The sequence below is a fragment of the Amblyraja radiata genome, chromosome 34 (genome assembly GCF_010909765.2).
Source record: "Amblyraja radiata isolate CabotCenter1 chromosome 34, sAmbRad1.1.pri, whole genome shotgun sequence".
In the NCBI taxonomy this organism is placed as follows: domain Eukaryota; kingdom Metazoa; phylum Chordata; class Chondrichthyes; order Rajiformes; family Rajidae; genus Amblyraja; species Amblyraja radiata.
In genome coordinates this window covers 8,874,270-8,891,213 of record NC_045989.1, presented here as the reverse complement: position 1 = coordinate 8,891,213, position 16,944 = coordinate 8,874,270, and the positions used below count along the sequence as shown (strand labels likewise).

Sequence of the window (16,944 nt, the reverse complement as noted above, 5' to 3'; positions counted from 1 at the left end):
AACAACTTGAAGTGGCTGTTGGCGTAAGGAAGTAACTGAGCTGACAGATCATAAATCTCGTCCCGAAATGTCATCTATTCTTTTTCTTCGGAGATGCTGTCTGACCGGCTGAGTTACTTTAGCTTTTTATGTCTATCTATGGTCTAAATCAGCATCCTTCCTTCTCAATCCCAATTTAGTCCTGTGCAAGGCGTTGTTGTACAAGGTGTTGGTGAGGCCACATTTGGAGAATTGTGTTCAGTTCATCCTGCCATAGGAAGGAAGTTGTTGAGCTGGACAGAGTGTCCAGAACAATTATGAAGATGCTGCCAGGACTTGAGAGCCTGAACTGTAACTGCGGGAGGTTCGATCGCCTCGACTGTGGATGGTTCGACTGCCCTGACCATGGGACAAAAAAGAGGAAGAAGATTGGACTTCACTGCTTTCCATTACAGTGAGGAACGTGGGGAATTCGCTGTGCTGGATGTTTATGTTAACTTTTATGTAGCAGTGTGTCTTGTTGCTTTTTTTTTTAGTATGGCTGTATATCAATTGGAATTTCACTGTACCTTAATTGGTACATGTGACAATAAACTGACCTTGACGTTGATTGGGCAGGCTAGGACTTTATTCCTTGGAGCAGAGGAGGATGAGAGGTGATCTTATAGAAGTACATAACATCATGAGGGGAATAGACAAGGTATATGCACAGTCTTTTATCCAGAGTTGGGGAATCAAGTACCAGAGGACATCGGTTTAAGGTGAGCAGGGAAAGATTTACTAGAAACCAGAGACAACGTTTTCACATAGAGGGTGGGTATATGGAAAGATCTGCCAGAGGAGGTAGTTGAGGCAGGTACCATAACAACATTTAAACAACATTTGGACAGGCATGTGAATAGGATAGAGGGAAATGGGCTAAGCATGGGCAGGTGGGGCGTGTAGATTGGGCATCGTGATTGGCATGGGCAAGAGCCCCTTTCCGTGCTGTATGACGTTATAAGTAAGGAACGCACCACAATATGTTTCACTGTCCTGGGTCAAACAAGGCCACAGGAAGCCAATATTGCTGATGAATAATCCTGGCAGAAAGATGAGCACAACCTGAGCAGAGGGGCAATGGCGAGCCAACACGAGGAACTTGTGGGACGTGAGCAAGTGATTTTCTCAATTTAAAATGACCAGCATGAATCACCACATTCACACATGAATGGAGTAAGGAAGCTTCCAAACTCTCAACTAAATCTCAATTAAAATTAATCACGCTAACAAAACTATGTATCAACAGAAAACTGTCAACAGTCACATACCTCTGGCCAAGAGAATTACTGGTGGACGGTCTTAAATCTGGAAAATAAAAGTTTCAGAATTAATTTCTTGGTAATTTTTAAAGTGTTGAAATTAGAGGCATCTTCTCTGGGTGAAAACATTATGCTTCATCACAGTTTCAGATGGCATGACCCATATCCTAAGGCTGTGATTCCTGCATTTGGATACTCCAATCATCGGGAACTTCCTCATGTCTATTCTGGTAGTGATTAAAGTCAAAACATTGCTCTACGTTCCCTTCTCATTCTTTCACATCACAATGAATGTAGATCTAACCATTGCAACACATTTGTCCCTCCATCTCCGAAATTCAGTCCAATAAATCTTCGTTGCCCTCTCTCCAGATCAAGACCATCCTTGCCCAGACAGAGAGACCACGACTGTATCCAACACTCCAGGTGGGATCAGCAGTGGCAAATAACTCAATGAGACAGGAAGAGAAGACGGGTCTGGAGAAACGGAGCTGAAAAAGCCTGGCCAACAAGTGTGTGCATGATCAGAGACAACACCCAGTGTTACTAATGGGACATGTTTGCACACATTACGAAGCTGCAGTAATATACACGATGCACATCGGACATTGATTTTACTCAAAGAAATTGGCTGAGAGTCAGTGCTGCCCAGCTTCTGTCTAGAAGAAGCTTTATACACAGATCTTCCTGTAAATATTCAACTGATCATCTTCAAATCAAAATGAGATTTATATAAACGAAGATCAATAAGAACATAAGGTACACAAAAGAGCTGGAGAAACTCAGCGGGTGCAGCAGCATCTATGGAGCGAAGGAAAAAGGCAACGTTTCGGGCCGAAACCATTCTTCAGAAGAAGGGTTTCGGCCCGAAACGTTGCCTTTTTCCTTCGCTCCATAGATGCTGCTGCACCCGCTGAGTTTCTCCAGCTTTTTTGTGTACCTTCGATTTTCCAGCATCTGCAGTTCCTTCTTAAACACTCAATAAGAACATAGTGCACTGCCGATCTTATCTGGAGTGTCGTGTGCAGTTTTGGGCAAGGATGTTCCTGATCTGCCGGGAGGGCAACAAAGATTTATTGGGCTTATTTTGGACATTGGACTTATTGGACAGGGATGGAAGGACTGATGTGCTACAGTGGTTAGATCTACATTCACTGTAATGTGGAAGAGTTAGAAGAGAGTGTAGAGCAGTTTTTAGAGTTTAATCAGGACTAGAATAGACATGAGGAAGTTTCTGATGATTGGAGATTCCAAATCCAGGAATCACGGTCTCAGGATACGGGTCATCTGAAACTGCGATGAAGCAGAATGTGATCACTCAGAGAATAAATCTCTTGGAATTCACATCAACAGGAGGCCAAGTCATTGAATGCATACAAATGAGTCAGATATTATTTCTCAAGGCTGGTGGAATTGCGCATATGGGAAGAAATTGTGACAGAGTATTGAAGTGGCTGATCAGCCTTGTTACTGTTGGTGGGTGGAGCTGGTGGTGTTCATGTTCCCTGGATCCAGTAGACCGCTGCTCCAGTAGAAAGGACTTTGGACTTGAAATGGCTCCAAAACATAGCAGTTAAAAATGTCACAACAGGGCATGTGGTGACAAAGCTTCTGTACATTGGGCCCTTGCAAAATGTGGTCTACCTGTTAAACTTGCATTAACTCAAGTCTACATGGTGTACACCCCGTACCCAGTGGTATGGGAGATTTGTACTACAGTATTTAGTTAGAAGCTCGACAAGTGTGTAGGGAAAATAAATCGGTGTTTGATCTTTCTTCAGACACTTGCCAAGAAAGCAGAGGCTTGAGTATCCTCGTACTCAAAATAATTGTCAAATACCAATTTCTGACAAATACTACGAAAATTTTGTAATTTGCTAAATGAAAGTCAATTAATGGATATTGATTGAATTGATTGATACAGCACGGAAACAGGTCCTTTGGCCCACCGAGTATTGATCAACCATTTGCACTAGTTCTATTATCCCATCCCACTTTTGCATCCACTCCCTACACACTGGAGGCTATTTACAGAGGCCAATGTAAACCACAAACCTGCACGCATTTTGGATGTGGGAAGAAGCCGGAAAACCCAGACAAAAGCACCAGAGGAAACCCGTGTGGCCACAGGGAGAACATGCAAACACCACACAGACAGCACCCGAGGTCAGGATCGAACCAGGGTGTCTGGCACTGTGAGGCAGCAGCTTTACCAGCTGTGCCACTGTGCCGCCCCTAAATTTGCTTAAATATAATCAGAAAGTTTGCTGATGGCAAATAAATAATTGAAAGTGGGTTGGAGTCAATCACCAGCGCCATTGGTGATAGTAACAAGTGTTGTGACCCTCAGCGTGGGCTCTGGTATGGGTTGTGTTTTAGGGGCAAGTTTAGGCACTCAAACGTCTAAGCACCAGAGTATTCGAGCACTAAAATTAATTCAAATTCCTATCCCAACAAGCTGATATCTCCAATTAATGATATTAATTTTCAATAAATTAAATTGAGTAATATAAGCAGTAAAAGATTGGTGGACATTCAGTGTGTTAAACGTGTATCACCATGTCATTTGAATTCAATGGTCAATGGTTCTTTTATTATTACGTGTACCAAAGGTACAGTGAAATAAATGTTTTACATGTGGTTCTAGGAGTAATATACTTTTATGTACATTACAATAAAGTTACCACACTTTATTGGTTGCAAAATACTTTAGATCTCCATTAAAGAATGTGAACGATACTATATTAATACAGGTTACTGGACAGCACAATGGCTCAGCTTGGAGAGCTGCCTCTTCACAGTGCTGGACACCCGGATCTGATCCTCTCCCTTGTGCTGCCTGAGTGGAGTTTGCATGTTCTCTCTGCGACTGCATGGGCTTCCTCCCCGTTGCTTCCGTTATCCGGCACATTACAAAGATGTGCAGGTGGTGGGTTAATTGGCCTCTGTAAATTACCTCGAATGTCTCACTGAGTGGGAAGAATGTGGGGGAATTGATGAAAATATGAGAAAATTTAAAAAATGTTATTAATGTTGGATTAGTGAAAACAGGTGGTTTTGATGGTTGGCATGGTCCCAATGGGCTGAAGGGCCTGTTCCCAAGTTGATCTCCATGTTCCTTGTTAAATGCTCCTGAGATTAATTCTGAAGACTCTGTCTGCAGCCCAAATGCTGAAACCCTTGGCCTACGATCAATGATTGCTTTTTAAATTACTTGCTCAGTTGATATTTTAATAATAAGATGAGTGCAATTGATACACCCCTGGAATCAAAAGCCTTGAGAAGCCCTCAAATGATAGAGCAACCACAGAGAAAGAGGTTGTGTGAATTGTTGGAGAGACCCAGGGAAGAAGCCACAATGTGAGGCACTCAATTTAAAGAAAAGCATGAAGGAAAGTGAATCCCCGGATCTGCCAGTGGCACTAACGCCGGTGGTGATGAAGTGCTTTGAGAGGTTGATCATGGAGCAAATCAACTCCTACATCGACAAAAACCTGGACCCACTGCAGTTCGCGTACCGCCACAACAGATCAACGGTGGATGCGATCTCGCTGGCCCTCCACTCCGCACTGGACCACTTGGACAACAAAAACTCATATGTCAGGCTGTTATTCATTGATTACAGCTCGGCATTTAACACAATCATCCCCTCCAAACTGGTTACCAAACTCGCAGAACTGGGTCTCTGCGCATCCCTCTGCAACTGGATCCTCGACTTCCTCGTCCACAGACCACAGTCTGTTCGTATTGGTGGAAATGTGTCAGCCTCAATAACAATCAGCACGGGAGCACCTCAGGGCTGCGTGCTCAGCCCCCTGCTGTACTCACTCTATACCCATGACTGCGTAGTGAACCACAGTGCGAACTCCATCATCAAGTTCGCTGACGACACCACTATTGTGGGGCGTATCACTGATGGGGATGAGTCAGAGTACAGAAGAGAGATCGAGCAACTGTCCATATGGTGCCAGCGCAATAACCTGGCCCTCAACACCAGCAAAACCAAGGAACTGATTGTGGACTTTGGAAGGAGTAGGAGGGGGACCCACAGCCCCATTTATATCAACGGGTCGATGGTTGAAAGGGTCAAGAACTTCAAATTCCTGGGCGTGCACATCTCTGAAGATCTTTCCTGGTCCGAGAACACTAACGCAATTATCAAAAAAGCTCATCAGCGCCTCTACTTCCTGAGAAGATTACGGAGAGTCGGATTGTCAAGGAAGACTCTCTCTAACTTCTACAGGTGCACAGTCGAGAGCATGCTGACCGGTTGCATCGTGGCTTGGTTCGGCAATTTGAGCGCCCTGGGAGGAAAAGACTACAAAAAGTAGTAAACACTGCCCAGTCCATCATCGGCTCTGACCTTCCTTCCATCGAGGGGATTTATCGCAGTCGCTGCCTCAAAAAGGCTGGCAGTATCATCAAAGACCCACACCATCCTGGCCACACACTCATCTCCCTGCTACCTTCAGGTAGAAGGTACAGGAGCCTGAAGACTGCAACAACCAGGTTCAGGAATAGCTATTTCCCCTCAGCCATCAGGCTATTAAACCTGGCTCGGACAAAACTCTGATTATTAGCAACCACTTTCTGTTATTTGCACTACCAGTTTATTTATTCATGTGTGTATATATTTATATCATGGTATATGGACACATTTATCTGTTTTGTAGTAAATGCCTACTATTTTCTGTGTGCTGAAGCAAAGCAAGAATTTCATTGTCCTATACAGGGACACATGACAATAAACTCACTTGTACTTGAACTTGAATCAGGAAATCGTGACACAGGAAGGAGGAAGGGGGAAGGGAATGTGCAGGGCACCATAGCTGTAGATTAAAAGGAAATAAGAGCGAGAGAAAAATTGAAAGGAGCCTTGGTTGTGAGGGGAGAAACAGGACACAGAGGCTGAGCCTGAAGGTGTGAGAGGAATCATTTTGGAGATAAGCTTTTACTTGCACACTGCTATCAGTGCAACATTAACGCTGGGTAAACCTTTCTGGAGATGGGAGACTTTCTAGTGAGATCTACACTGACAACATATAAAATTACTGGGTGAGACTGACCCACTTACAAAAGCTAAAGAGAATTATCCATAATGCCTTCAGGACAGCCAGCACCAATTCACATCGCATTCAATGCAAGTTTGTGTTCGGCATCCATTAGCCCAACACAAGAAATGTGACAAATGTACAAATTTTAGCCACTAAATGCTATCTCAAGCAGCATCTTTGGAAAAAATGTATTGGTGACGTTTAGGTTCAGGTCCGAGCCTGGATAAGGGTCCCGATCCAAAACGTCACCCATCCATGTTCTCCAGAGATGCTGCTTGACCCACTGAGTTACTCCAGCACTTTGGTTCTTTATTTTGTAACCCAGCATCTGCAGTTCCTTGTTTCTAAATTGTAGCCATGTACAGTACATTCAGTTTGGCATCACACACAGCTCCCTGCCTGTGAATCAATAACCACACAAGGACCAGCAGTGCAACTTTCACTTGTTTATTTTTCTGAAAGAAGTTGTGTTTTCTTACAATCCCCAAGTCGTTTATTTTATGGATTCTACAGGAAAACTCGGGAACTTTGCCAGTTGGTGAAAATCTATCGGGCTAGGAACATTTTGCTCCCTATCACTGCAGTTTGTTCACTTACATCTATTTTCAAAGTTGGCTTGACCTACACCCAGCCCATCTGGAAGAGACTTACACCAAAAGCTTTACCCCCAGCAGCTTACAACAAATCTATGATCCCTTGAGGAATCCTTCTATTATGGCTCAATCTAGAAGGATTTTATATTGCCGTGAAACAAAGATTTGAATTTATATACTACTATTAATGACTCTTTTCAAATTGGTTTATAACCAATTGAGCTCTTTTGAATTGTAGGCCATTTATGTGATGCTGGAAGTGAAGAAACCAATGTATATGTGGAATTCACCATGGGTCACACTGTGAAGATGAACAAATGATCAGATTTTTAGTGATATTGATTGAGGACAACCTATTACTGGAAATCAGATCATTGTGTTGACTTGGCACATTGGTATCGCTGCTGCCGCACAGTACCAGAGGCGTAGGTTCAATCCTGGCCTCCGGTGCTGATATGTAGTGTTTGCACATTCTCCCTGTGACCACGTGGTTTCCTCCAGGGGTTCCAGTTTCCTCCCACTTCCCAAAGACGTGTGGGTTTGAAGGTAAAATGCCCTCGTCTGTAGGGACTGGATGCAAAAATGGGATAATGTTGAACAAGTGTGATTGATGGTCGGCGTGGGCTTGGTGGGCCAAAGGGGCCTGTTTCCATGCTGTGGGATAGTTTAGCTTATTTACAGTTTAGTTTATTTATTGTCATGTGTACTAAGGTACAGTGAAAAGCTTCACAGGAATAGCATAGAACTAGCGTGAATGGGTGATCGATGGTCGCTGTGGGCTCGGTGGGCCAAAGGGCTCATTTCCATTCTGTATCAACAATCAATCTATTCAAGATAAGTCTTCATAACACTTGTTATATTTTGCTGGATACAGTGCACACTTTATTTCTTCAGAAAACCAAATATCTTATTGAGAACAAATTTACAGTATTCGCCCCAAAAGGGCACTGTTTGTGTGGCATACTTTATTCTGAAGGCACCTGTAATAAAGGCATCGTATTGGAATTGCAATTAATGGTCACCACCACCCCACCACCTATCACTCCAGGCCCCAATCAAAAAACACTCTCTTGGATTGTAGGTTTTAGCAATTGGTATCCTGGATCTATACCCCCAACACCACCACCAAAATGTGAGCAATTTTGGGCATCATATCTGAGGAAGGATGTGCTGGCTCTGGAGAGGGTCCTGAGGAGGTTTACACAAATGATCCCAGGAATTAGTAGGTTAACCTATGATGAGCGATTGTCGGCACTGGGCCTGTACTCGCTGGAGTTTAGAAGAATGAGGGGGGGATCTCATTGAAACATACAGAATAGTGAAAGGCTTGGGTGGAGAGGATGTTTCCACAAGCGAGAGAGTCGAGGACTAGAGGCCAGAGCCTCAGATTTAAAGGATGGTTTTTTTGGGAAGGAGATGAGGAGAATTATCTTTGGTCAGAGGGTGGTGAATCTGCGGAATTTTTTGCCACGGAAGGCTGCAGAGGCCAAGCCAGTGGATATTTTTAAGGCAGAGAAAAATAGATTTTTGATTACTACAGGTGTCAAAGGTTATGGGGAGACGGCAGGAAAATGGGGTGAGGAGGGAGAGATAGATTAGCCATGATTGAATGGCGAAGCACACATGATGGGCTGATTGGCCTAATTCTACTCCTATCACTTATAATAAAGGCTCTAGTCAATCATGGTAAATAGTTAATTAATTACTAATTTTTTATGATATTGATTGAGGACAATTTACGTGGATAGGAAAGGTTTAGAGGGATATGTGCCAAACGCTGGCACGTGGTATAGATGGGGCATCTTGGTCAGCATGGGCAAGAAGGGCCAAAGGGCCTGTTTCCGTGCTGTGTGACTCCATGACACCATCAAACAGTGCATAGCAGGTCTTACTAAATATCATGAATTATTTTTTCATGGTTACTTTTAGTTAACTCACCAGTATTTTTGAAATATAGTCCTCAATGAGTTAATAAATGACTTTCCAGCTCAGCAACCAATCTATTAAGGCTGGGTTGTAGACATAAGGAACCGCAGATGCTAGTTTACAAAATAAGACGCAATGCTGGAGTAACTCAACGGGTCTTGCAGCATTTCTGGAGACATATGAATAGGCAAGTTTGAGATCGGATCCTTTCTTCAGACTGATTGTTGTAGGGGAGGAGAAGATGGCAGAAGAGAAGTGGGGGTAGGACAAAGTCTAGCAATTGATAGGTGGATACAGGAAAAATAGTCTTGATCGGCAGATGAATGGACTTTGTGCGATATCTTGCCTGTTCATGTCCTCCAGAGATGATTCAATGCTTGACCTGTTGACTTATTCCCGCACTTTGTACCACTATTAAGGCTCGGAGATGGATTATCGAGAGGCTTCCTCAGGGAACAGAGGTCTCTGGACTATTCTGCTGAGAAATAGCTTGCTGGCGCACTTCAATCGGGCAACAGAAGGTAGCAATCTGACTTTGGCATCTAATGCAAGGCAGTCAATTTATTACTTGCTCCCCCATCCAGAGGCACTGCTTTTTTGATCCACGGTCCCTCAAACCCAGACATACTATCACCACAACTTTGCTTGCTGCTGAAGAAAAACCTGTCATCAGCAAATATTCAGTCCGAGCAGGGGGTGTTGAAGTGTTATTTAGGGCAATAACATTAGCCAAACATTTCCTCTTTCCACCTAGGAGTCATATTAATCTCCTTATTAATCTCCCCAAGGTCATCATAATTGAATATAAATAAGACATCATTTATAATCTTGACAATGATATTCCCAGTTTGTTTCCCGTCTTTGAACCACATCTCATGAAGCAAATCATAAATCTTTAAACATACCTTTTATTTGAAGTCAATGTGGCCAATGGAATATTTTAGGCTGGCAACGTTATGGGAAAAGTGTAGACTGAATGCACAGCCTTTCTCTCACCTTAACCCTGTGCTTCCCAAATTGAACCATAGATCACCAGAGATTCAGTAATGATGGCTGGCTGCTGAAACTGAACCTGGATATCTGATACAGAAGGATGAGGGGACCCCTCATTGAAACTTACCAAATAGTGAAAGGCCTGGATAGAGTGATGTGGAGATGATGTTTCCACAAGTGGGAGAGTTTAGGACCAGAGGCCATAGCCTCAGAATAAAAAAAGACGTGCCTTTAGAAAGGAGATGAGGAGGAATTTCTTTAGTCAGAGTTTAGTGAATCTGTGGAATTCTTTGCCACAGGTGGCTGTGGAGGCCAAGTCAGTGGATATTTTTAAGGTGGAGATTGATAAGATTCCTGATTAGTACGAGTGTCGGGTTAGGGAGAGAAGGCAGGAGAATGGGGTTGAGAGGGAAAGATAGATCAGCCATGATTGAATGGCAGATGAGACTAGATGGACCAAATGGCCTAATTCTGTACCAAAAACCTATGAACATATTATTTTCCACTGAACTATTTTGTGGTAAAAGACAAGGAATAATAAGATTTTTATTTCTACACAACCAAGTTGAAATAAACTGGAATTTTCACCAGCAAGCTTCCGAGAGTACTTTACCAGGTTTGCTTTAAGTAAATTGAAAATCCATTCCCCACACTAGAGGCACTTTACAGTGGCCAATTAACCTACAAACCTGCAAATCTTTGAGAAGTGGGAGGAAACTGGAGCACCCGGCGTGTCGCAGGGAGGGTGTGCAAATTCCACCCAGACAGTGCCAGAGGTCAGGATCACCGTGACACAGAAATGGTGCAAATAGTTATAATAACTAGCACAGGAAAACTTGCCGCCTCAAACTAATTGGTAAGTTTGACTATGTTTAAGAAAAGGTTGAACTGGAGAAACCATTCTACACAAAGGGAAAGCACACTCAAGGGCCTGTCCCACTTTCACGACTTAATTCAAAACCTCTGCCGAGTTTAAAGGACCTAAAAAAAAAAAATCAAGATCGTGGTAAACTACGAACTCCTACGACCTTCCACGACTATGTTCACGAACTCCTACGAGTATGTCTACGAATACCCACGACTATTTAGATGCCCTCCTTACAAGTAAAAAGTTGCAATTTCTTTCATCCCGACCATTTTTTTTACTCGTGGACATTTTTTATAGGGCTGGAAAAAACATCCCAACTTACCTGATGTCACGAGTAGCTATGGCTAGCATAACGGGCCACTACAATATATCTACGAACTCCTACGACCTCCTAAGGACTCGTTATGAACATTCTGCGAGTTTGAATCAAGGGGAAAACTCAGGAGAATTCGTGAATAACTCATGAAAGTGGGACAGGCCCTTGAATGTGTTTTTAACATCTGGTAAATAAGTCAGTCAATAACCCAAAAAACATCCACTGTATAAAACAGCTTTAGAAGCATCATGATGATCAAGCAAGCAGAAGCACATTTCAACCTTATTCTTTGGAATACTGTCATTACATTGACAAAGAAAGAAAGGTAGATATTTCATGCTAAGATTTACTTACTATCTGACTCATCATCACTTGAGGAACCAAGAGAAAAGAGAGTTTTAGGCTTAGGAAGGAGTGGAGAAATATTCCAGGAAAAGGAGATTCTCTTCCTGGGCTTGGTCCTTCCGGGTTCTGTTAACAGTAGAATTAGAGCATGCATTTTACTGAAAAGAAGCAAACTGCTATTGCTGTTCCTCCACCACATACTGGATCAAAGCACTGAGCCACACAGGACAAGGCTGCATGCAGGTTAGCTGCTCTGATTAGATTTACAGCTGGTAATTGGTGCTCATTGTAACAAGCAAGAGAGGAGATGGAGTAACCTAGACTGGAGGCACTTCAAAGTCCCGTCTAATTAGATTTTTAATTGGAGAAGAATAGAGGCCAATGTGTCCACTGCCTCCTCCACAGTGGGCACGATTTACAAATTCATCAGGACCAAGTCTACCAAATCCATTCTCATCACTGATCTCTATCGAGAAACGCTGCCACTTGGATTTTAGTTAAAAAAAAATTAATAGGAATGTAAAAATTCTAGATTATGTCCACTTGAATTGTAACATATGTGTTTACTTGGCAACAAGATTGACCTAGCATACTCAGCTTGTAACACATGGGGGCTATTGTGCTGTTGGGGTCAGTTTAGTTTAACAAGACGAGCGTGCCGAGTAAGACGACTGGCAGGCACAATGCTAAAACAGCTATTTATGGCTTTTGTTACTGCCATCACAGTGCCTTGACTTGGATGAAACTCAACATGAAATACTCAAACAAGGGTGTGTGTCAAAGGTGGGACAGAAACCAGAGGCAGCGTGCATTCAGGGAGATTGGAAACGGAAAGGAAACGGGGAAACGGACAGCAGTTCACAAAGATGGTGGTATAAGGGTTCATTGGGTGGGTCAGATGGGCTGTGATGATCCCTGCCTGAAAAACAAGACCGCGTTTCACTCCTTTTTTGTTGCCTGGCAATAAAATCTCAGGCAGTCTGATGCAGACAACAACACATTGACATCCCAGACTCCAAGTTGACATTGTCCTTGTTTTATCAGCAATTAAAAACAAAGGCTGTAGTTAGCACGTTATGTTGGAAGACGGTTCTGAGTGCCGTGCACATTGACAACATTATTGTCCACACACACACACACATCAGCTGCATGGAGATGAATCTCACCTAGAATGACCATGTCCAGTTTACCTACAGAAAGGACCTCCACTGGAAATGGTTGCCACCACATTAGAATGTACATTTTGTGCATTTGAACTGTTTTACGAGATTTAAACACAAGAGTGCCACCAAAATTATATATACAACCACAAGGTATATACAATTATGAGGGGCATAGGTATGGGAGACAGTCAGAACCTTTTTTCCCCAGGGTGGAAAGGTCAAAGACTAATGGACTCAGTTTTAAGATGAGAGGCACAAAGTTTAAAAGGCGATTTTTTTGTTTTACACAGAGGGTGGTGAGTGCCTGCAACATGCTGCTAGGGTTGGTGATGGAGATAGACACAAGAGGGACATTTAAGAGGCTTTTAGATAGACACATGGATGGGCAGGGAATGGATGGATATGGATCATGTGTAGGCAAAAGCATTAGTTTAAGTGGCATCATGTTTAACATGGACATTGTGGGCCAGAGGGCCCATTCCCATGCCATACTGTTGTACGTTTTATGTTCTGTGCTATTTTCCAATCCTTTATTACTGAAGGGTGGGAAGGATGATTGCGTGCGTTTCACCCTCAGCCAAGGACTGACTCATCTCTTCTAGTGCTGACATCTTTACAAATTAATCAAACTGAACTCAAAGTCTCTGCCTCTCATTATTCAGACTGGTGCAGCTCAAAGTCTGGATGAATCTGTTCAGGAAAAACAAACTAGCTCATCGTTTTTCCCAAGAAAGTGGTTCAGCCCCAACTCCATCCTTGAGACAGGCAGCTTTGCACTCACACTGCCTCCTCCCATTGTTCAATCAACACGAGAAAGTCATTCAACAACTAACGGCTTATGCTTTCAATCTTCCCGAATAATTTTCTTGAACTCTTTTTAACTCGTTGCTCCCCGTGTCAGATATTTGACAGAGTGAGATTTGGACAGGCACCTTTGAAAGGCTATGTTTCTGCCATTCAATAGTTTCAAGATCCTGCTACATATGTAGAGAGCAGTGCTGGCTGAGACTAGAGTGTTGACTGGGTCATTGACACTTGGAAAGTGAGAGTTTAATGGTGCTATTGCATTGCAATGGTGCTCCGATTTCCCCCCACATTCCAAAGGTTTGTAGGTTAGCTGGCTTATGTACATTGCCCCATGTGTGTAGGATGTGAAACCTGGATAACATAGAACTAGTGTACGGGTGATCTTTGGCCGGCACAGACTCAATGAGCCGAAGAGGCTGTTTCCACACTGTATCTCTAAATCTAAAACTATTGATGCAGTCTTATTCTTATCATCTCAGGGAAAATGACTCCATCAAAAGCTCTTTTGCGACATCCATTAGGTAACAAGGCCAGCAAGAGCTGCCAACACCAGAGCTAATAGGACCAAAGGTAAGACACAAAACGCTGAGGTAACTCAGTGGGTCAGGCAGATCCTTGGAGAACAGGAATATGTAATGTTTCAGGTCGGGACCCTTCAGACTGAGGGTCAGGGGGGAGGGAAACTAGAGGTCTGAAGAAGGGTCACGGCCCAAGATGTCACCGATTCCTTCTATCCCCAGAGATGCTGCCTGTCCTGCTGAGTTACTCCAGCATGTTGTGTCTATATTAGGGGTATAAAAAGATACAGAACAAAGCAGAGACGGCCAAAGAGCCCACAAAGGTCCATTGTTGACTGAGGATTGCATTGCATTGAAACGGTAGCACCTTTAAACTGCAGAAGGATAGACAAGCCTTTGCTAATCTTAACCAGAGAAAATTAATGCCAACTCAGCCAGCAGGAAAGCAAGCACACAACAGGAAAGTAAGCACCGACTTGGATTTCAATCGCCCAAAATGTGAAGACTGTGAAAGTCACTGGCAAGGCCCAACCCAGACTGCAATTTCAGAGTCTGACGTGACTCTCTCGCATGTTGGTGGCAAACTTCACATAAGAATATGAGTAAATCAGATTGAGTTTATATGGCTGACCCACAGTATTAATGAGATATTTGAAGTGAAGGTGGAGTGAATGAGTCATTCGTGAACCCTGCACAGGCGTTCCTCTCCATAAATCTGTTCTGGAATCGTACAGCATAGTATCATCACATCCATGTTAACCATCCACACTATTCCCATTCACCAGCAAGCAGTTCATGACGTTCTATTCTGGGATTTTTTGCTGGGAATAACTGAGGGGAAAAAGAGATGCCACTTAAATTTAAACTCCCTTTTCTTTTTGGGAATGAATGGTGCTGTCTTCATGTCAGGGTTGACTGCCGCTAAGTTAGACATGCTTAGCTAGGACACTGGTGGACTTAATTGCCCCAAGATAAGTTTTCTGAGGGAACCTTTTCATTGTGTATCTATCTGGGGTTGACCAAATTAGATCCTTTACAAGTGAAACCATTTGACCCTAGTTTCTACCAAGGTGTCCCCAGATCTGGCAAAGGTGACGAACATCTATAGAAGTACCTCAATGAGAAGTCAACATAGAATTATAGCCATGGGGCTATATACCAGTGAAAAATGCGTTTTGGCCCAACTGGTTGTCCATGCCAACCAAGTTGCCAAACTGAGCTAGAACCACTTGCCTCCACTGTGCCCATATCCCTTCAAATCTTTCCTATCCACACACCTAAGTGTATTTTTAATGTCATAATTGAACCTGCCTCGACCACTTATTTTGGCAACTTCATGGACCACACAAAAATTGATGGTATAGTGGATGGTGAAGGTGGTTATCTATAATTACAATTAGATCTTGATCAACAAGGCCAATAGGCTGAGGAGTGGCAGACTGGATTTAATTCAGAGAAATGTGAGGTGTTGTATTTTGGAAGGAGAGCAGGATTTAGTCCCTGGGGAATGTTTGCATGTACACATGCACCACCCGCTATGTGAAAAATATTGCCACTCAGGTCCGTTTTACATTTTTTCTCTCTCATCATAAGCATTGCCTTCTAGTTTTAGATTCCCTGTCCCACGGAAAACACTATGGTTATTCGACTTATCTGCACCCTCATGATTTTATTTATATCTACAAGGTAATTTTTCAGCATCTTATGTTCCATGGAAAAAACGAGCTACTCTATCCAGCCCCAGACCCACAGCAGCCTTGTAAATCACTTTTGCACCCTGTCCAGTTTAATGACAATGATATCTAGCAGGGTGAGCAGAATAGTACACAGTACTCCAAATGTGGCCTTACCAAAGATAGACACAAAATGCTGGAGTAACTCAGCAGGGCAGGCAGCATCTCTGGATAGAACGGGTAAGGTTTCGGGTCGAGACCCTTCTTCTTGTCCAGCTGTAACATGTTGCCCACTTCATGTACTGAGCACTTTGACAGATGCGGGCAAGCATGCCAACATCCTTCTTAACCACCATGTCCACCTGTGTCACCACATTCATAGTACTAGGTACCTTTACCCTTAGGTCTCTCTGTTCTACAATACTCCCATGGTCTTACCATTTACTGTGCAAGCCCTGCTGTGGTACCAAAACACCACACCATACATTTACCTGAATTAACCTCCATCTGCCTTTCCTTAGCCCCATTGGCCCAGTTGATGGAAGATTTCCTTGCCCATTTAATCAAAATCATGCTGTAACTATAGATAGACTTCCTCACTGTCCACAATACCACCAATGTTAGCGTCATCCGTAAACCTATTAACCACAGCACACACTCACATCCAAATCATGAATAAAAATAATCAATCATAGTGGAGTCAGCACTGATCCCTGTGGCACACCACTTGTTACAGGCCTCCAGTCTGGAAAACAGACCAGCGAACAGTACTTCACCATAATCAATTGTTTCCCAGCTTCAAGCCAACTTTGTGTGGATCCCATGTGATCTAATTTGCCAGACCAGCCTCCCATGCTGTACCTTGTCAAAGCCCTTACTAAGGTCCACGCAGACGATGCCTACTGCTCTGCCATCACCAATTCTTCATGATCCATGCAACAAACATAAACATCTTCAGGAGGATGAGAACATGTGGAAAAGCAAATGGCCACCCAGAGGGCATGCAGTTTTAAGAAGTGCAAGACAGTCAACATTTCCACTCTTGTTTATTCCCACACATGCAACACATGAATTAATGATTATTTTGTAAGCCACCTAAGAAAGTCACGGAGTACTCACTGTCTGTGCTTGGAACACTGATGGCTTGTAGCGAGAGGGATTTCGTTAATGGAGGAACAGAATGCAGCTGAGTCCTGGGCAAATTCTGTAAGGAAACAACATGTGTTTAATTTTAATTCTTATCCAAATGGCATTGTGTGTAAAATCGTAGGCAAATCCTGCATCTCCCAAATGGTTAATATTAAGTGCCCCGGCAATGAAGCCCAGATGGTCACCTAAACAATAGACTTGACTGTGAGACTCAATGACAGCAGCTATTTAAAACACAGCCACTGTCAAAATAGCAGAT

The 16,944-nt window shown here is 43.2% G+C and overlaps 1 protein-coding gene across 8 annotated transcripts in view; it reads right to left on the bottom strand.

Moving 5' to 3' along the window:
- Positions 1-16,944, bottom strand: part of akap13 (A-kinase anchoring protein 13) — a 394,804-nt gene that overhangs the window by 73,402 nt on the left and 304,458 nt on the right. For 6 of the 8 annotated variants that reach the window (XM_033050598.1, XM_033050601.1, XM_033050602.1 and 3 more), the window contains 3 exons: positions 16,656-16,740; positions 11,385-11,501; positions 1,290-1,326 (listed from right to left, as the gene is read on the bottom strand). In XM_033050598.1, coding sequence (XP_032906489.1) covers positions 1,290-1,326; positions 11,385-11,501; positions 16,656-16,740 — 239 coding nt within the window. The remainder of the gene's footprint in view (positions 1-1,289; positions 1,327-11,384; positions 11,502-16,655; positions 16,741-16,944) is intronic. The other 2 variants (XM_033050605.1, XM_033050606.1) reach the window with 1 other exon arrangement.